Source organism: Haliaeetus albicilla, chromosome 11 (genome assembly GCF_947461875.1).
Source record: "Haliaeetus albicilla chromosome 11, bHalAlb1.1, whole genome shotgun sequence".
In the NCBI taxonomy this organism is placed as follows: Eukaryota; Metazoa; Chordata; class Aves; order Accipitriformes; family Accipitridae; genus Haliaeetus; species Haliaeetus albicilla.
In genome coordinates, this window is record NC_091493.1 from 26,936,365 (window position 1) to 26,952,214 (window position 15,850).

Below are 15,850 nucleotides of genomic sequence, written 5' to 3' on the forward strand. Positions count from 1 at the left end.
GGCGAGACATCCCGCCAGCCACAGTTTGGGGATGACTGGCCAGGACCCTCAGACTGCAGCACATTGGGAAGATCTTGGGATTCAGCAAAGCTAGATGAGGCTCGGACAACAGCAGATCAGGGCAGAATCAGGGGTGCTGCCAAAGCCTGTTTACTTTTTTGTGGGGGTTATGGAAGGAGCGACTCACAGATGATATGTCAGAGCAACAGGGCTTGTGTGAGGAGCAGGATTTTATGATTTGACTGAGTTTCAGTGCTGAACAACCTCCCATTTCTGCCCAGACTGCCACCACTGGAGCTGGCAGAGTGCATCTGAGAGGTAGTTTGGGGAGATGATCCAGCCAAAAAGAGACTGCTGGTTTTTTACTGGCTTAATTTTTCATCTGGATCCGTGGTTGGGAAGGGGCAGATGTATGAAAACAGAGACAGAAGAGGGAGAAAAGGAGGTTAGGCCCCCCATAACATACATGTAAATTGATTGAAATGTTCCAGAAGCCACAAGCACAGGGTGCGTCGAAGGTGGAAAGGGCAGGACTTCTTACATGATCACTTAGGCTTCAAAAAACTGGAAGCCTGGTGTATCCCAGTCAGGGTAGCTACAGGCCCCAGATTTTACTTTCTGGTGTGGCAGGGAGAAAGTGCAAAGCGACGTTGGTCGTTGGGGCCAGATGTGCTCAAGGTGTTGGTGTCAGTTTGAGGTCCCAAGTGGCTGGAAATGGTTGCTCAAGGCACTTGGGTCTGGGTGTCTGAAACTTTCTGGGATGTCGCAAACCCCTGCACTTCCCTGGAGTGCCCTGGCGCTGGTGTTCCAGAGCCAGTTGCTCAAAGGGCATTTGGTGCTGGGTCGTGGTCTGCAGCTGGAGCCCCCGTGTCAGAGATGGCTGAGTGGCAGGGTGAATTTTGGCACTGCTTTATAAGCAGCCCCAAATCAGGACATTCTCCCTCTGAAATCAAAAGAGGCGGGGGAAAAAGAGCTCCTCCCTCACATCCCTGATGGCAGAGAAGATGCAGACCTTGTCCTTCGTAAACACAGAGCCGAGCCCTGTGACTCCTCCTGGCTCTCCTTGCTCCCAGGCGAAGGCGGCCTGGACTGTCCTCTCTCCCAAAAGCTGGTCTGGGAGAGCTGCTGGCCAGCATCCGCGCCCAGGCCTGGGTGGGGATCTCCTCTCCCTCCCTTCCCAGCAGAGAGAAAAAAGATTTCTTGAGCTCCTCGCTGCCCTGAGGGCCTGGTCGCGCTTGCAGCCGCAGCCCCGGCAGCTCTCAGAGCTGGTTTCTCTGTCTTGCTCCTGCACCGCCCAAAAGCATCTGCTGTCCCCGCACCGCTAACACACAGTGCGGGAGCACATTTTCTCCAGCCAGATGCCGTGTCTCCTGGCAGATCTGGGGCAGGAGATGGCTGTGCTGGCCAAAGGCACGGGCATCACCAAGGCTCATCTTTGTCCTGTGGAGCCAGCGGCATCAGTCGGGACTCGCCTGGCTGCACACTCAGCATGCAAACCAGCTCATCTGTCCCCATATTCATCTTCCTGGTGTGTTTCCAGCTTCTTTCTTCCTCTCCTCCCCATGCTGTGAGTGAGCCTTGAGCCCAAGGTCTGGCAGAGGCATTTCACCCCAGTTTCACTGCCTCTTTCTGCGCTTTGCCTGGGGACAGCTTGTCTGACGCTGGCCCATGATCAGCACGGCCTCGCTTCTACCCTCCAACATGCTGCAAAAGTGACTTCAGTGTTCAGGGCACCTCTGTTTTGGGGGGGCACATCGCCCATACTGGGCACCCCGTATCAGGACGGCTCCTGCCTCCAGGACTTGCGGGGCTGCTGGCACAGAGGGGATGCTTCTGCAGCCACCAGCCTCATCTCCCTGCTCTTTAATCTCCCTTATACCCCTTTTCCCCTCGAAGCAGCTCTTTGTCCCTACTCAGAGGACACTGACAGCAGTGGCAGCTGGGCCATGGCTTGAAGTTGGTGTGCAAAAACCACAGGTAGAGCCCTAGCCTCCTTCCCCCATTTGTGTGAGAGGCACAGCTGCAAGTAACTCCCATGGCAGCGGGAAGCAGGGGGACACACAGAGGCCCAGGGAGGCAAATTAACATCCTCAAGGTCCTTCTGAAGGTTGCTTTCCGATGGAGAATAGGTCCCCGTTTCCTGGCCTCCAGAAATGCCGCTGCTGGCCCTGTGCAACACAATGCCTAGTATTTTCCCCTTTCTAACGAGTTCTTCCTTTCTGCCGGGTGTAAACAAGGGGAAGAGCTGTCCTGGGCTGCGGGCACCGGCACAGCCCTGCAGCAGTCCAGGGTCTGCTGGTACAAGGTCATCTGGGGCAGCGTGATCTGCTGTCCCTGCCGTCCCGGGGTGCCTGGCGTCCCGGGGTGCCACAGGGACAAGGGCCAGTCTGAGTACTGCTGAGCAGCCGTGAGTCGTGGCTCAGGGGGAGCATCCAGCTGCTGTGCGCCAGCCACGCTGTAGGGATGCCCTCCACTGCTGGAGGTGGGACATGGGGCTTTCCCTCTGGGGTAGCTGGTGGAGATGTGACATGGGGCTTAGCCTCATGGTTTTTCCTCCCTGGCATGCAAGGGAAGGCCCGGAGACCAGGCAGCATCTCACAAGGAGATGGGGACAGGCAGGAGGCATCTCCACCCACCCCAGCATGAGAACAGGGCGGGGAGCCGCTCTTGCGAGAGGCACCCTGCATCCTGTTCCCCCAAGCTGGCGCTGAATATTTGGCCTCCAGCCCTTTTCTGTGAAGTGCCAGCTCTCCCGGTGCTGAGGGGTCCCTTGATGCTAGCAAGGGGGTCTCTTTCATGCCCATGTACTACGTGGCTGCTGCTCCCATCCCTTCCTAGCAAGGGCAGCTATTAATATTCCAGAGGCTCTTCCCCTCCCCTCTTCCTTCCCCTGCTGGGGATAAACCAGCCCGATCTCTGTGCAGGGAGCACTGTGAGAAAAGCCAAACCCCAGAGTAGTGTGTGTGTGCTCTGGGCTGGCCGGGGGAGGCAAGGCCTCCTGCTCTGGCCGGAGACCTCCCCTCCTGCCTGGTGCTTACTGTAAATGTGTGCAAGATGAAACCCCAACTAGAAAACATTTCCTTCCTGTCCCTGTAAGCATATCAGTCTCCTGTGAGTGCTGTGGGGGCTGTAGGGAGTTTGAAAGAGCTGCTTTTGCCTGGGTCTGGTCAGCAGGAGACCACAGTGGGGTGGGAAGGATGCTCCAGGGGGCACTGGGCTGTGGGGAATGGTCCCCTCAGACTGCAGCAGTGCAGGATCTCGTGGTTTGAGATCCTGGTTTTGGAGGGCACTGGGCTGCTGTGCCCCAGAGCCACACGGTGTCAAGGTGCTGGTGTGTTGTTAGGTGGGGGGATGCTTTCAGGAGGGATGAGAATAGCTCCTCATGTGAGTTTTTCTCAGAAAGCTGGCCAGCTGACAGCAGAGCAGGGCTGGGGAGTGGGAAGCCTGCGAGTGGGAGGCGCGGGGAGGCGAAAGGTTGTGCTCGCCTCCTTGGTCCAGGGCTTTTGGTGCATTAAAATTCAGTCGCTGTGACTTCAGGCCCGTCTCCAGCAACATGCCGGGACATGGGTCTCAATGGGGGCCCTTGATCCCAGTCCCTGGGCTGAGCTGCAGGTGTCTGGAGCCATTCCCGCAACAGGCATCTGCCCTTCATGGCTTCCTTGCTCCAGTTCCACCTTCCTCCTCCTCCTCGTCCTTCCTCCCCCTCATGCTCCAAGCTGCTCCCTCCGTTCTGGCTTTCCGGTGGCTGCAAACAATGTCCTTATTCACTCAGTGACTGGGATTTGGCGGTGAGGGGAAGGCCTGGGCGCAGAGGAGAAGGAAGGAGGGAGGCAGAGAAGCGAGCGCGCCTGTAATGGACCAGCCGTCCAGCTGTGGTTAAAGGCACTCTGTGGAGCAGTCTGGCTCTTTGCTTCACCCCCAGTTTCCTACAGGAACAAGGGCTGTGCACTCTTGTGTTTTGTCCACCTGCCCTCTTGTAGTACCCTCCAAACCCACGGCCAGTTTCAGACCAGTTTATTGGGAATTAGCATCCCGCAAGCGTCCTGCAGGTTGGTGTGCGTGGTTGTGGTTGCTCTTGCTGGGGGAATGGCCCTGAAGGATTCACAGCACTTACTAGACATCAGAGAAGCTGCATGGGCTTTGTTTATCGTATGAACACAGTAAGGCTTTTCACTGCTCCAACTCTTGTTTAAAACCAGAGCTGCTTGGCAGGTCGTGGGGCACCTCTCTGGCTTTGGTGAAGCTGCCAGGCTCCTTCCTGAGCCCGTGGGCAGGCAGGAGCAGGCGAGCGCTTGAGCCCCTGGGGAAGGGATGCTGCCAGCTCTCCACTGCTGGCTCTCCCTGGGAAGCACGCAAGGACCCTGGCCGTCCTTGGAGCAGGCGAAACCTTGGGGCATGTCGTGGGATTTTGCTGCCCCAGTGCCATCCCCAGGGCCATGGGCTGCCCGGGGCTGGGCTCCAGGCAGGGCAGGGGCATAATTCACTCTTATCGTGGGCTCAGCAGCGACCGCAGACTTAGACCTGTCCTTTGGGAGAGGACAGTGGTGAGACCAGCCTAAGACAAATCATGGAGACATCTTGCCTGCAGATTTCTCCCTGCCTGGGAGGTCTTGGGTGGGTGTGAGCTCCTTCCCACATCTCAGTGCCCCCCTTTGCAGTGGGGGGGTTGCCCAGCTGACTGAACTGGACCCATGTGTATAACACAGCCGACGCTTGTGGTGCTGCAGCCGTATGATGACTCTTGGATGAGGAGCCCAGATGCCCTGTATTGTCAGAGCTGTTAAACTCTTTATTACCATCTTTCTGTCTTGCAGCTGCAGGCATTTAATCTTGCAGAAGTTCTGCTCTGTCAGGGCAGCCCTGGCCCTCAACAGACGTCCCCCCCATCACCTGTCTTGGCAGGGTGGACGTGTCCCACACTGGAGCAGCCGCTGGGAGTTGAGCCCAGTACAGAGCTAGAGCTGCCTGCGTGCTGGTTTGGGGGATGGACTGGGAGGTGCAGTGTACACAGGGCAAGGGTGGTTTCCCCTGTGGTGGTTTCCTCCCAGCAAGCACTGGGCTGATAGTGATGGTCAACAAGCCTTTCCCCAGCACAGTCTCACGAGGACCAGCTGTGTGCGTTCTCCCTGGAATAAGACCTTGCAGCGCTTGCTTTGCTTCCCACGGAGAAGGTCCTCCAAGTAGCATTTCCCTTCCAGTGTGTGACCTCAGTACCCCAAACCCACCCGACTTGCCATGATTGCTCCCCATGATTCACTCTGTTCCACCGGTGGTGGGGCTCCTGATGGGCGAGCAAAGGATAACCTCCACTCGTTTCTCCTTCCACCTTCAGTGGTCCTGCTCCTGCGCACAGTTGATGCCCATGGCGTGTTTGCAGAGCCCCCTAACCTCTTCTTAGGGTTCAGTCTTCCCCCCCCGCCTTTATTTGTTTCCATGAAGAGGGGGGAAATTACTTGCAACTCCAGCAGAATAAACTGATGTCCAGCAACTAGCCCCATCTCACTGGGGCCTGTGGGGTTGGGGTGGACCAGCCACTTACACTGGCCACAGATTAACTTATTAATTAATTAGAAGAGTTCACTCTCAGCTGGTGTTGGAATACAGAGCAGTTTTGGCGGCCGTTTCGCAAACTGGCGGCGTGTCTCAAAAAAGACAAACTGGGATCACGGAGTTGCTTGGAGCCCGGGAAGGGCGCCTGTACGGAGGGAGCTGCGGTTCTCCCAGCATCAAGGTCATGCATGAAATATGAGAAATTACCCTGAGAAATTCTGATCCTGAAGGAGGAGGAGGAGGAGTTCATGACTTAAGAAATACCAGATTTGGGAGGGGATGGAAGGGGAAGGGATATATTTTCCTTCTCAAAATACCTAAGGAATTCAGCCCGTGCTGCAGAGACAATGAGATTTCGCCCCTTGGTGCCAGAAGGGGTAGTTCATACCCATGTGTCTTGTTAAGGTTTCAGTTGCCGTGGGTGAAAAGCCCTCCCATGCCGCTGCAATCCCAGGCACGTACAGTTTTTAAATCGCCCTAAAATCAAGAGAGTGGCTCAAATGTGAGATTTAAAGAAAACACTGCATGTCTTCTATTCTCTCTGATTTCTGTGGCTTTAGGTTAGATTTTGGTCACATTTTCCAGCTGTGAGGGGCTATTAAATTAACTTGTATATATAAAAAGTTATTTTTGTATGTATTTATGTATATATTTGTGATTTCACATAATTGTATGATTCCAGGAGCAGAGCACCCTGAGGTTTGTTACAAAACACAAAGGTTGGCAGCTCTGCCACAGCAGCTGCAGGGCAGCGGGAAGGGGACGATGGTACGTGCATGTCCGGGGCTGTTCGGTCCATCCCTCGGGGGTTCCTTACACTGGTGGGGCTGGCAGGGTGGCCTCTGCCTGCCTGGTGTCTGCCAGTGATGGGAAACCCTGCTTTCCCCCATGAGAGCATCCCGGCAGCATCGGGGGGAAGAGCAGGGGTTGCCTTGGGGTGGCTCCACGTTGGACACCTGATGCATATGCTGGGGCAGGGTGGTATTTGGCCTCTGCACCCAGTGAGCTGTGGGCCTTGGATCCCGTCCCACGTTTTTCCCCAGCCCTGCCCCAGCTGGTGGCCAGGGGAGGCAGGCCAGGGACCCAGCTGCTCCCGGGGGCCCTGCCAGACTCTGCCATCCTCCTGGTGGGCTGGTACAGTGTGGGTCTGGCTGCTCGTGGTGGAGGCAGTGGGTCTCTGCCGGCAGGGAGGGAGGCGTAGGGAAGGGCTTGGTGTGAAGGCTTGCTATGTCTCTTGGCTCTCCAGCTTGGAGAGCAAGAAACTCAGCCGGCGCTGCAAGATCTGTCCCGGCTCCCGGGCTCGATCGGCCTCCTGCAAGCAGTGATGCGGGAAGGCATCTCCTTCCCTGGAGTAGGCAGCTTTCCCATCAGTCGACTGTGATTTCGGTGGGGAAATTCCAGCCTGCAGATGCTGGAGCAGGATCCAGAGCCGGGTGTGCTGTGCAGTGCGCCAGGCCCACGCAGAGGGATGTTGCAAACTGTGTTTTTAGCCAGCAGTGCTTGGGAGCAGGTCGTGTTGACATGCACCTGCCTGCGCTGCTGCCGGAGCAGGTTGCTGCCCGCTGCCTCTCTGCCCAGCTGCATGGGGCTGCTGCCCGCCTGCTCCACAGCTCTGCCCGCTGCTGGACCCAACACCGCAGCTGAGCCCCTAGAAAAGCCACCAGCAGCCCTGCGCCCTGGTCTGGCTGCTGGCACAGGACCTGGGATGCGGTTCCTGCCTGCGCCATCTGCGAGCAAGTGGTGTTGCACCCGCTGTCCGGAGCTCAGTTCCCATCGTGTTTAACCCGGGAGTGGGTTGCAGCCTCCTGGTGCCGCAGCAGCGCAAGTAACGAGCCTTCTACGATGAAAAAAGGAGATTTTTTTAATATATGCATCAAATCTTTCTCTGTGTGGACACTCCCACCTATTCAGCGGGTCTTAAAAACAGCAGCAGCGATGCCCTTAGATGCTTGCAGGCCCTTGTGTTTCTGTCTGCACGTGCCAGCAAACGTCCCCCTGTGCCTAGGGGTCTGTGTCGCTGTTGCTGCCCCTTGGGCCCTGTTTCAGTGGATGTGCTGTCTGTGTGTCTGCATGTGCATGGGTGGGTGCACACACGTGGGCACTGGGCACCCATGTGGCGTGCAACTGCAAGTGGGAAGCCAGATTTTTTTTAGCTCCTTGTTATTATTAGTGGTAGGAGCCCAGCAGCAGTGAGGCTGGAGGTGCCCGAGACCTTAGGAAAAACAACAGGAGGGAGAAGGCTTCACATTCCTGCTCCCGAATTGAGTCGGAGGTGACAGCCTTTCCCTGCAATGCAATTAATCCCAGCAGCGCCTCTGCCACCCTCCCCCTCCCGCCTCGTCCAGGAATTAATTACTTGATTATAAATCCCCAAGTGGCGGTTTATAATAGCAATAATCCCCTCGAAATTCATCCTCACTGCCGGTTTCTTCCCACCTTGACCCCATCGTCGAGAGTCTCTAACACTGCGTCTCTGTGCTGGGCAAAGCCCTTCTCTTTGCCCCACCAGTGTGGTGGCTTTTCCCTGGGATAACCGGGGACGGGGATATTTGGAAGTGGTTTTGAGGGGTGTTTTGGGAAGCCCTGCAGGCTTGGGAATAAGGTTTTGTCCCAGTTATTAGACTGATGGCCCAGGCCCAGCCCCAAGGAGTGGGGGCCAGGGCCTGGCAGCGTGGTGGGGGGAGGCCCCATTCCTCCTCTCTCTGTCCCTCCCGATTACACTGACGCTGGCTCTGGGGCTTGTCACAGAGGCGGGGAAGGGAGAAAGGATTTGGTGTAGCATACAGGGGCACGAGGGGGGTGGCAATGTCTCGCAGGAGCCTGCCAGCGGTGGGTGATGGGCCTCGAAATGGTGCTGCCATAGTGGGAGATCAGCCTCTCCGTGTCTACCCTGGGGTCCCCAGGGCTTGGCTCTGACCAAAACTCAGTGACTGGGCTGCAAAAAGTTACCTGAGGGGCTGCCCCCATCCAGGGGACCCAAATCAAGGTCCCCAGCCAGTAAGGCAGTCCAGTACACATGGCCCCTCTGTGTGGCCATTGAAATCGCGAGGTTTCTGCCTCCACCAGCCATGTGTGGGCTTTCAGCTCGGCAATGGCATCCCACTGGGAAAAAGCACTGTCCCTCCCGAACCGCGTGGGCAGAGCTGGTGTGGGCGGTACTGAAGCTGCCCGGCGTGTGTGGCCACTGGGTTCTGATGACTGCTCCTCTCTCCCATCTCTGCAGAAGATGCTGATGAAGCAGCAGGACCGCCTGGAGGAGCGGGAGCAAGACATCGAAGAGCAGCTCTACAAGCTGGAATCAGACAAGCGGCTGGTTGAGGTAACTGGCGCTTCACCCTCCTGTGGCCAGCCCCTAGGACTGTCACCCCATGGCACGACGGGGACAGGCTCCTGCATCATAGGGGCCAGGTGGGCAGGGAGGAGGGAGGACGTGCAGGGGAGGAGTGGCCAGACAGACCTGCTGTCTCCATTCCAGTCTTGGCAGTCATCCTTTTGGGGGACAAAAATGCGTTTGGGGCTGCCCTGCAGCCTTGTGGGTCCTGGGGTGAGTTGGAAGGCAAGAAACAAGGCTGTCCTTAAATATGGCCCACCCTGCCCCCAGCTCAGCACAGCCTTACCGGGCCACCCACTTCATCCTGAGTGGGAGGGGAGGCTCTGGAGGTGGGAGATCCCCAAATAAACTGCTGAAATACCCAGGAGGTGGAAGAGATGCAAGCGAGTGTTTGGCTGGGACACAAGTAAAACAAGTTCAGCTTGTGGTTCTTAAAGGCCCTTGGCCTCCCAGAGCTTGGAGGAAAGGGCTCTGGAGCATGACATGTCCCCAGCCTGGGGTGGGGATGGATGGGGATGAGGACAGGAATGAGGATGAGAATTGAGACGGGGATGGGCAGGGTTTTTCAAGGGAGCACACCTGCCTTGGTGGTGCGGTAGGTTGTTGCTTGGCATTAGCCCTCTAGAGGCGATCCCCACCTAGACACCCCAGGAGGTGGGTCCAGGGGATCTGCTGGATCAACCAAACCTCCACTGTCCCTGATGGGTCTGTGGCCCATAGGAATCCCATGTGGCAGCTGACGGCAGGGTTTGGTCTGTGTGGATGTTGCAGGAGAGCAGAGCTGTGGTACAGCTTTCAGATTGCACCCACCCCTGCTGGGGAAAGGACCCAGATGTCCTGGGGCATCATGGTGGAGGTTAGAGGGCACAGAGGGCCTGACCCTGCTCCTCTCCCCCAGGAGAAAGTGAGCCAGCTGAAGGATGAGGTGCGCCTGCAGTATGAGAAGATGCACCAGATCTTGGATGAGGACTTGCGGAAGACCATGGAGATCCTGGACAAGGCCCAGGCCAAGTTCTGCAATGAGAATGCAGCTCAGGTTCTCCACCTCAATGAGCGCATGCAGGAGGCCAAGAAGCTCCTCAGCTCTGTCCAGGTCATGTTTGACAAAACCGAGGACATCAACTTTATGAAGGTAAGACAAGCTGCCTGTGCCAGGGGTGGGATGGGGGCTGCGGGGAGGTCTGGTTGTGTGGGGAGCATCGGGGAGGCATGGGGCATAGCAAGGAGCAGGCTGGGGACACTGACAGCTGAGCCAGAGGGCTCAGCAGTGGGAGAAGTCAAGGAGGAGTGGGGCAGGCTCAGCACCAACCTTGAATGAGGAGGTGCCACAGCTGGAGATGGGGCTGGGGCAGCCTGTGCTGGGGGGAGAGGGGGCTTAGCACCCCTGGGCAGCCTGTTCCCTCCTGGGGGGCCACAGAAGGTGATACCAAAAGGGGAGGTGGCCACCAGGGCAGAGACTGGCTTTACTGATCAAAGCTTCTCCTTCCCCTCCTAGAACACCAAGTCTGTGAAAATCTTAATGGACAGGTAAGCGCAGCAGGGCAGGCGTGTTCGGGGGGAAGGGGGGCCATCACAGGGACAGCAGCAGCATGATGTCCGGAGGAGGAGCAGGGCCAGGGATGGTACAGGGCCTGGGAGAGGCATGCTCTGTGCCTCGGTTTTCCTCTCTGTCTGGGAGGATGAAAAAATCCCCTCCGGCAGCCATTAAATCAAGTTCTCCCCTTGGACTAGGGGAAATGTAGTGGTGTGCTTGTGGAAGAGCAGAGCTGGGACCCAGCACCCCAGCCAGGGTGGGACCAGCTGGGTTGGGGTGCAGGGCTCAGTCCAGCTCTGCTGGGGCAGAGGCAGGGCAGGGGGTTAAAGCCAGTGCTAGCGGAGCTGAGGCGAGCTGGGGTGGCCATGCAGGGTGATGCAGGGGCTGCGGGCGGTGCACCCTGGCATGGGACGTTCACAGCAAAGCTGGACAGGGAAGGTCCTGCCCATCAGAGAGAGACAGCTCCCTGCTGCCCTCCACACTGCTGCCCTAGGGAAGGGGTTTGGCCCTGGGAGGGTGTGGGGGAAGGATCTGTCTGACCCTCACCTGAGTGTACCTTGTCCCTCACACCTCTCCTCTCTGCCCACGGTCCCCAACAGAACCCAGAACTGTACAGGTGGCAGCCTGCCCCCACCCAAAATCGGCCACCTCAACTCCAAGCTCTTCCTGAACGAGATCGCCAAGAAGGAGAAGCAGCTCAGGAAGTTGCTGGAAGGTGGGTGAAGCCTGGGGGGTGCGGGTGGCAGGGCATGGGACCTTGCTACCTCCTGTGTCCATAGCTGGGTGCCCTACAGATCGCAGTACAAGAGGGTGGGGAGAGCTGTCGGGGTGCAGGGACCCCTGGGAGCCCCTCTGCAGTCAGCAGGGGCATGGAGACACCATGAAGCCAGCTCCTGGCTCCCCCCCAGGACATTTCCCTTGGCTTGGCTTGTGAAACGGCTGTGTTTTGGGGTGACACAGTGCAGGGGCTGGCTATCAGCAGGAAAAGGTAGTGGAAAGACGAGGGTCAGTGAGCAGGGAGGGGTAGCCAGGGGCCGGCATGGTTCTGCAGCCCCCAGCCCACGTCTGGGAGCAGACCACGTCCCATATCCTCTCTCCTTGGGGGATTTGGGTTTGTCACCCAGGCTGTCCTGCTCTGATCCTGTTAGAGACCATGGTCACGAGCTGCGCACGGGTTAGCCTGTGCACATGTTTGCAGAGCAGCGCTTGGGGCTGCTCTGAGCCTGCCAGCAAGGTCCCAGAATGGAACGTGCAAATTCACCCATGTATAGCTCTGTGCCCAGTTTGCTGCTGGTGGGGTGGGCTGGAGAACCCTCTGCTCGCATGAGGCTGGAGCACAGGTCTCGGGGCTTCGCTGCAGGTTCAGACCAGCGGCCAGAGCACCCTGGAGCTATGCCATGCCATGCTTGACGTAGTCCCCCTCTCCTGTTTCCCTCCGCAGGTCCTCTGAGCACCCCCGTCCCCTTTCTGCAGAGCATCCCCATGTACCCCTGCACCGTCAGCAACTCCGGCGCGGAGAAGCGCAAGCACTCCACCGCCTTCCCCGAGGGCAGCTTCCTCGAGCCATCGTCTGGGACTGTGGCGAGCCAGTACATGAGCCAGGGCGCTTCGGCTGGCGAGGGGCAGTCCGCACAAGCCATGGTGCCTTGTAGCTCCACGCAGCACATAGTTGGACTTCCCAGCGGCCCGCAGCCGGTGCACTCGGGCTCCGTCTTCAACCCATCTCACTACCCCAACACCACGTCATCTCAGCAGTCCGTGCTCTCCCAGTACGGCGGGCGCAAAATCCTCGTCTGCTCCGTGGATAACTGTTACTGTTCCTCCGTGTCCAACCACAGCGGGCACCAGCCCTACCCGCGGTCAGGGCACTTCCCCTGGACGGTCTCCTCGCAGGAGTACTCCCACCCGCTGCCGCCCGCCCCCGCCGTCCCCCAGTCGCTCCCGGGACTTGCCGTGAGGGAATGGATTGACGCATCCCAGCAGCACGGGCGGCAGGATTTCTATAGGGTCTACGGCCAACCATCGGCGAAACACTACGTCACCAGTTAACCGTCACACTCTCCGGAGAGTCCCACTTGATGACGCGTTCGGAGAGAAAAGTCTGGTTTGGTTTGGCTTTTCTTTTTTTTTTTTTTTCCTTTTAAATCAAACCCAATTTTTTCCCTGCCTCGTGCCCCTCCAGGATTTTGGGGAGGGTTGTTCTCTCATCTCTCTCTCTCTTTTTTTTTTAAATCCTTTTAAAATGAAATAATAATTTTTTTTCCTTTTAATTCCTTTTTTTAATTTAATTTTGGAAAGTCCTTCCTGCCCCTCGCTGGGAAAAGACGAGGGAGAAATTACCGAGAAGAAATTGATGGGGATTTCAGTCAGGCGTCTGGGTCTGTGCGTTGCGCTCTTCTTCGCTCCTCTCTGCCTTTGGAAAACTTCAGAAGGGACAATGGCACCTTCTCTCTTTCCATTTCTCCAAGTTCATTTTTCCTGGTTTGGTTCAGTTTTTCCCCTTTCCCCACCCCTCTCTTTTCCTTTTTAAAAAGAAAAAAAGAAAAAAATCTATCATTGATTCAGTATGAAATGATACTTGTAGATTTTGGGTTTGTTACTTTTTTTTAAAGGCTGATTTTTTTTTTTGTGTTACGAGGCCACTTCTCATGCATATTGGCATTTTTTTTCCTTCTTTCAGAGATTTGTAAATACACAATGGCAGGAAATTTAATGCACAAAAAAAGGGAAAAGAAACTTTAAAAAAAAAAACACGAATAAATAAATAAAAAAAAAATCTGTTCTAGTTTTCAGGAGGGGAAGCGTGGCCGAAATGCACCCCCCTCCTGCGTATCGCTGATGCAACTTCCTGTAACAAGCACTTTGTATAAAAAAAAAAGTGGACTTCCTGCTATAAGGCACAGGTATTTATTCTGTAACCGATTTTAGAACACACACACACAAAAAAAATACTCAAATAAATGTGATCACTTAGTGCAAACGCCTCGCTCTGCTGCAGCTCTTCCCCTGGGAACGCCAGCTCTGGCGGGAGGCTCCCACCTGCTTTCGGAAGTAACCGCTCCCCGGGTCCCGCGGGTGCCCAGCCGATGACGGGGATTTTTCCAGAGGGGCTGTTTTGGAGGGAGCAGCTGGGGGATGGGGTGGTGGCGGGTCCTGGCCGGGGATGGGGTCCCCACCAGCACCCATCCCGCGTCCCAGCCCTGTGGGGAGAGATGCCGGAGCCGTGGCTCTCTGCCGGCTCCCTCCCAGCCGCTGAGGATGTGAGTCAGGCGCGGAGCCGGCCGGGCCGCATCCTGCCCACAGCCTCCAGAACAATCCCCATTGTGGGATGGGGTCGGGGACAGGGATGAGGACGGCGGCTTTCCTGCCTCTGGCGGCATCCACCGTGCCGGCCGTGCTGCACGGCAGCACCCGGCGCTCAACTCTTCGTCCCCACCTAAAGCCCTGCTGCCCCGTGGGCTCCGTGGGTGCTCGCAGCACCCTGGGCTGGTTCGGGGACCCGCTGTGCTCAGCCGAGACTGGGAAGGGTGAGGAGGAAACTTTCGGCTGGGGCGTGTTGGGGGGGGCCATGGGCTGGCCTGGCTGTGGCTGTGCAGGGGCGAGCTCTTCATCTGGGAAAACAGGGCTGACTTTATAAAGCAGAGCAGCGTCTTAGAGGCATTAGGGTTTTTCCATTACTGTCTTCGGGCTTGGCTTCCTTTATTTTTTTCCTGGTTGCAAAACGTCCCTGGTTTTGTTCCGGTTTGGATTCCCCTCGTGCTGCTTCGGTGGGAAACGGGAAGGGGAGAGAGTCTCAGTGAGCTGAAACCGGGGGAGCAGCGGATCCGAGGGAGGGGGACCCTCGCACCCGGCTCCCCCTGATCCACCCCCAAGGGAGGCAGCAGCAGCAAATCCCTTGCCAACGGGGCCCCCTTTCCAGGCCGAGCTGGGGCAGGGAGGGAAAGCCAGCAGCCCCTGCCCCTGTGTGCTCCCGGCCACCCTCCGGGTCAGTGCCACCCTGTGCGCAGGGTGCAGAGGCCAGCAGCTGGGCCCCGCTGCCCTGCTGGGCTCTTCTCAGCCCCGTCCTGCTCAGACCCTTCAGGAAACACCCAATCCATTGGGATCTTTGGGGGTTCGCTTCTCTGTCACAACCAAAGCGCCCTGGGGCGGCAGGAGGGAGCGGGATGCTCCCAGCCTCCACCGCAGGGACCCCGCTATGCCTCCCCCCTCAGTGTCCATGTGGCCGGCTGCTGGTGACGGGGACAGAAGCAGCGGTGAGGTTTGCCCTCCCAGCCGTCCTTATCATCATCATCATCATCCTCTTCCTCCTTGGCACAGCTGCCTCCTCCCGCGAGAACGGGCAGCTGCCGGCCCAGGGCAGGCATTAAAGCACCTGTTACCTATAGACGGGGGGACACAGGCGTAGCCCCCACCCTGCAGGGTGACCCCCAAGGGTCTGGGACGTGCCCCCACCATGGGCTACCCTCACCCTGCACCTTAGCTGGGGGGAGCTGCCCCAAAACAGTGGGTGCCCCTTGCAGAGCCCTGGTGCCGTGGCCCCTCCGGCCCCCCCCAGCCAGGAAGAGGACCCCGGCATCCCGGCTCCCTGCGGCACCGCGCCATCAAACCCCACGTGTTGCTGGTGGTGGGGAGGGAGGCGATGGCCCCCCCGGGGTCACCCCACCGAGCGGCAGGAGGAACACGTGCCCTTGGCCCCATTGGGTTAACAGTGTCCCGGGCTGCCGGGAGGGAAGTGCGGATCGGATCGGGTGCTCAGCGGGGTTTTATTGATGGATGGTTCTGTCCAGGGGGTGGGAAAAGCAGGGGGAGCAGAGGCACATCCATAAACAGCTCGAGTTGTGAATGGAAAGAGACGGATTAGGAGCCGGGTGAAAACATGTCACACGGCGGAAAGAAAAATGAGCAGCTGGGCCAGACCAAATTGGTGTCTGATGAAGGACATGGGGCCTAGTGGAAAAAGGATCCCAGGGCCGGTGGTGCTGCTCGGGGGAGGCTGATGGGGAACAGCTGGAGCTGGACACGCACATCTGGCAGAGAAGGGTGAGGGGAGAGGCGGCACCGGTAACCACTGCGCCTCCGGCCACCGCGCTCGGGTCGCAGGGTTGCGGCTCATCCCCTGGATCGGTGCCTCGAGAGGGGCTGATGCTTCATCTTCAGGTCGATGCTGGGGAGGGGGCAGCGGCACCGTGGCCCATCCCTCTGCAGGGATTTACCCGGTGGGGTTCAGGCTCTGCCGTGCTGAGGGGACCCCAGGTGGAGGAGCCGCTGCCTCTTCCTCCATTTGCATACATGTAACTAAGCAATCAACATAATGAGGGCAAATGCAAACCAGGCTTTCAGTTTGCAACCAAGTCCTATTTTTAACCTTGGAAAAGGGTTTTGGCAGGAAGCTGCGGGCCCTGCTCCGGTACCTGTCTCCACGTCCAGCTGCACAG

General features: G+C 57.7%; 1 protein-coding gene across 1 annotated transcript in view; it reads left to right on the forward strand.

Annotated features, from left to right (window-relative positions):
* Positions 1 to 13,395, forward strand: part of TRIM8 (tripartite motif containing 8) — a 30,625-nt gene extending 17,230 nt beyond the window's left edge. Inside the window, exons 3-7 of the mRNA XM_069796869.1 lie at positions 8,774 to 8,869; positions 9,780 to 10,013; positions 10,377 to 10,408; positions 11,015 to 11,130; positions 11,857 to 13,395. Of these exons, the coding sequence (XP_069652970.1) occupies positions 8,774 to 8,869; positions 9,780 to 10,013; positions 10,377 to 10,408; positions 11,015 to 11,130; positions 11,857 to 12,464 (1,086 nt within the window). The 3' untranslated portion in view covers positions 12,465 to 13,395. The remainder of the gene's footprint in view (positions 1 to 8,773; positions 8,870 to 9,779; positions 10,014 to 10,376; positions 10,409 to 11,014; positions 11,131 to 11,856) is intronic.
* Positions 13,396 to 15,850: the final 2,455 nt, after the last annotated feature.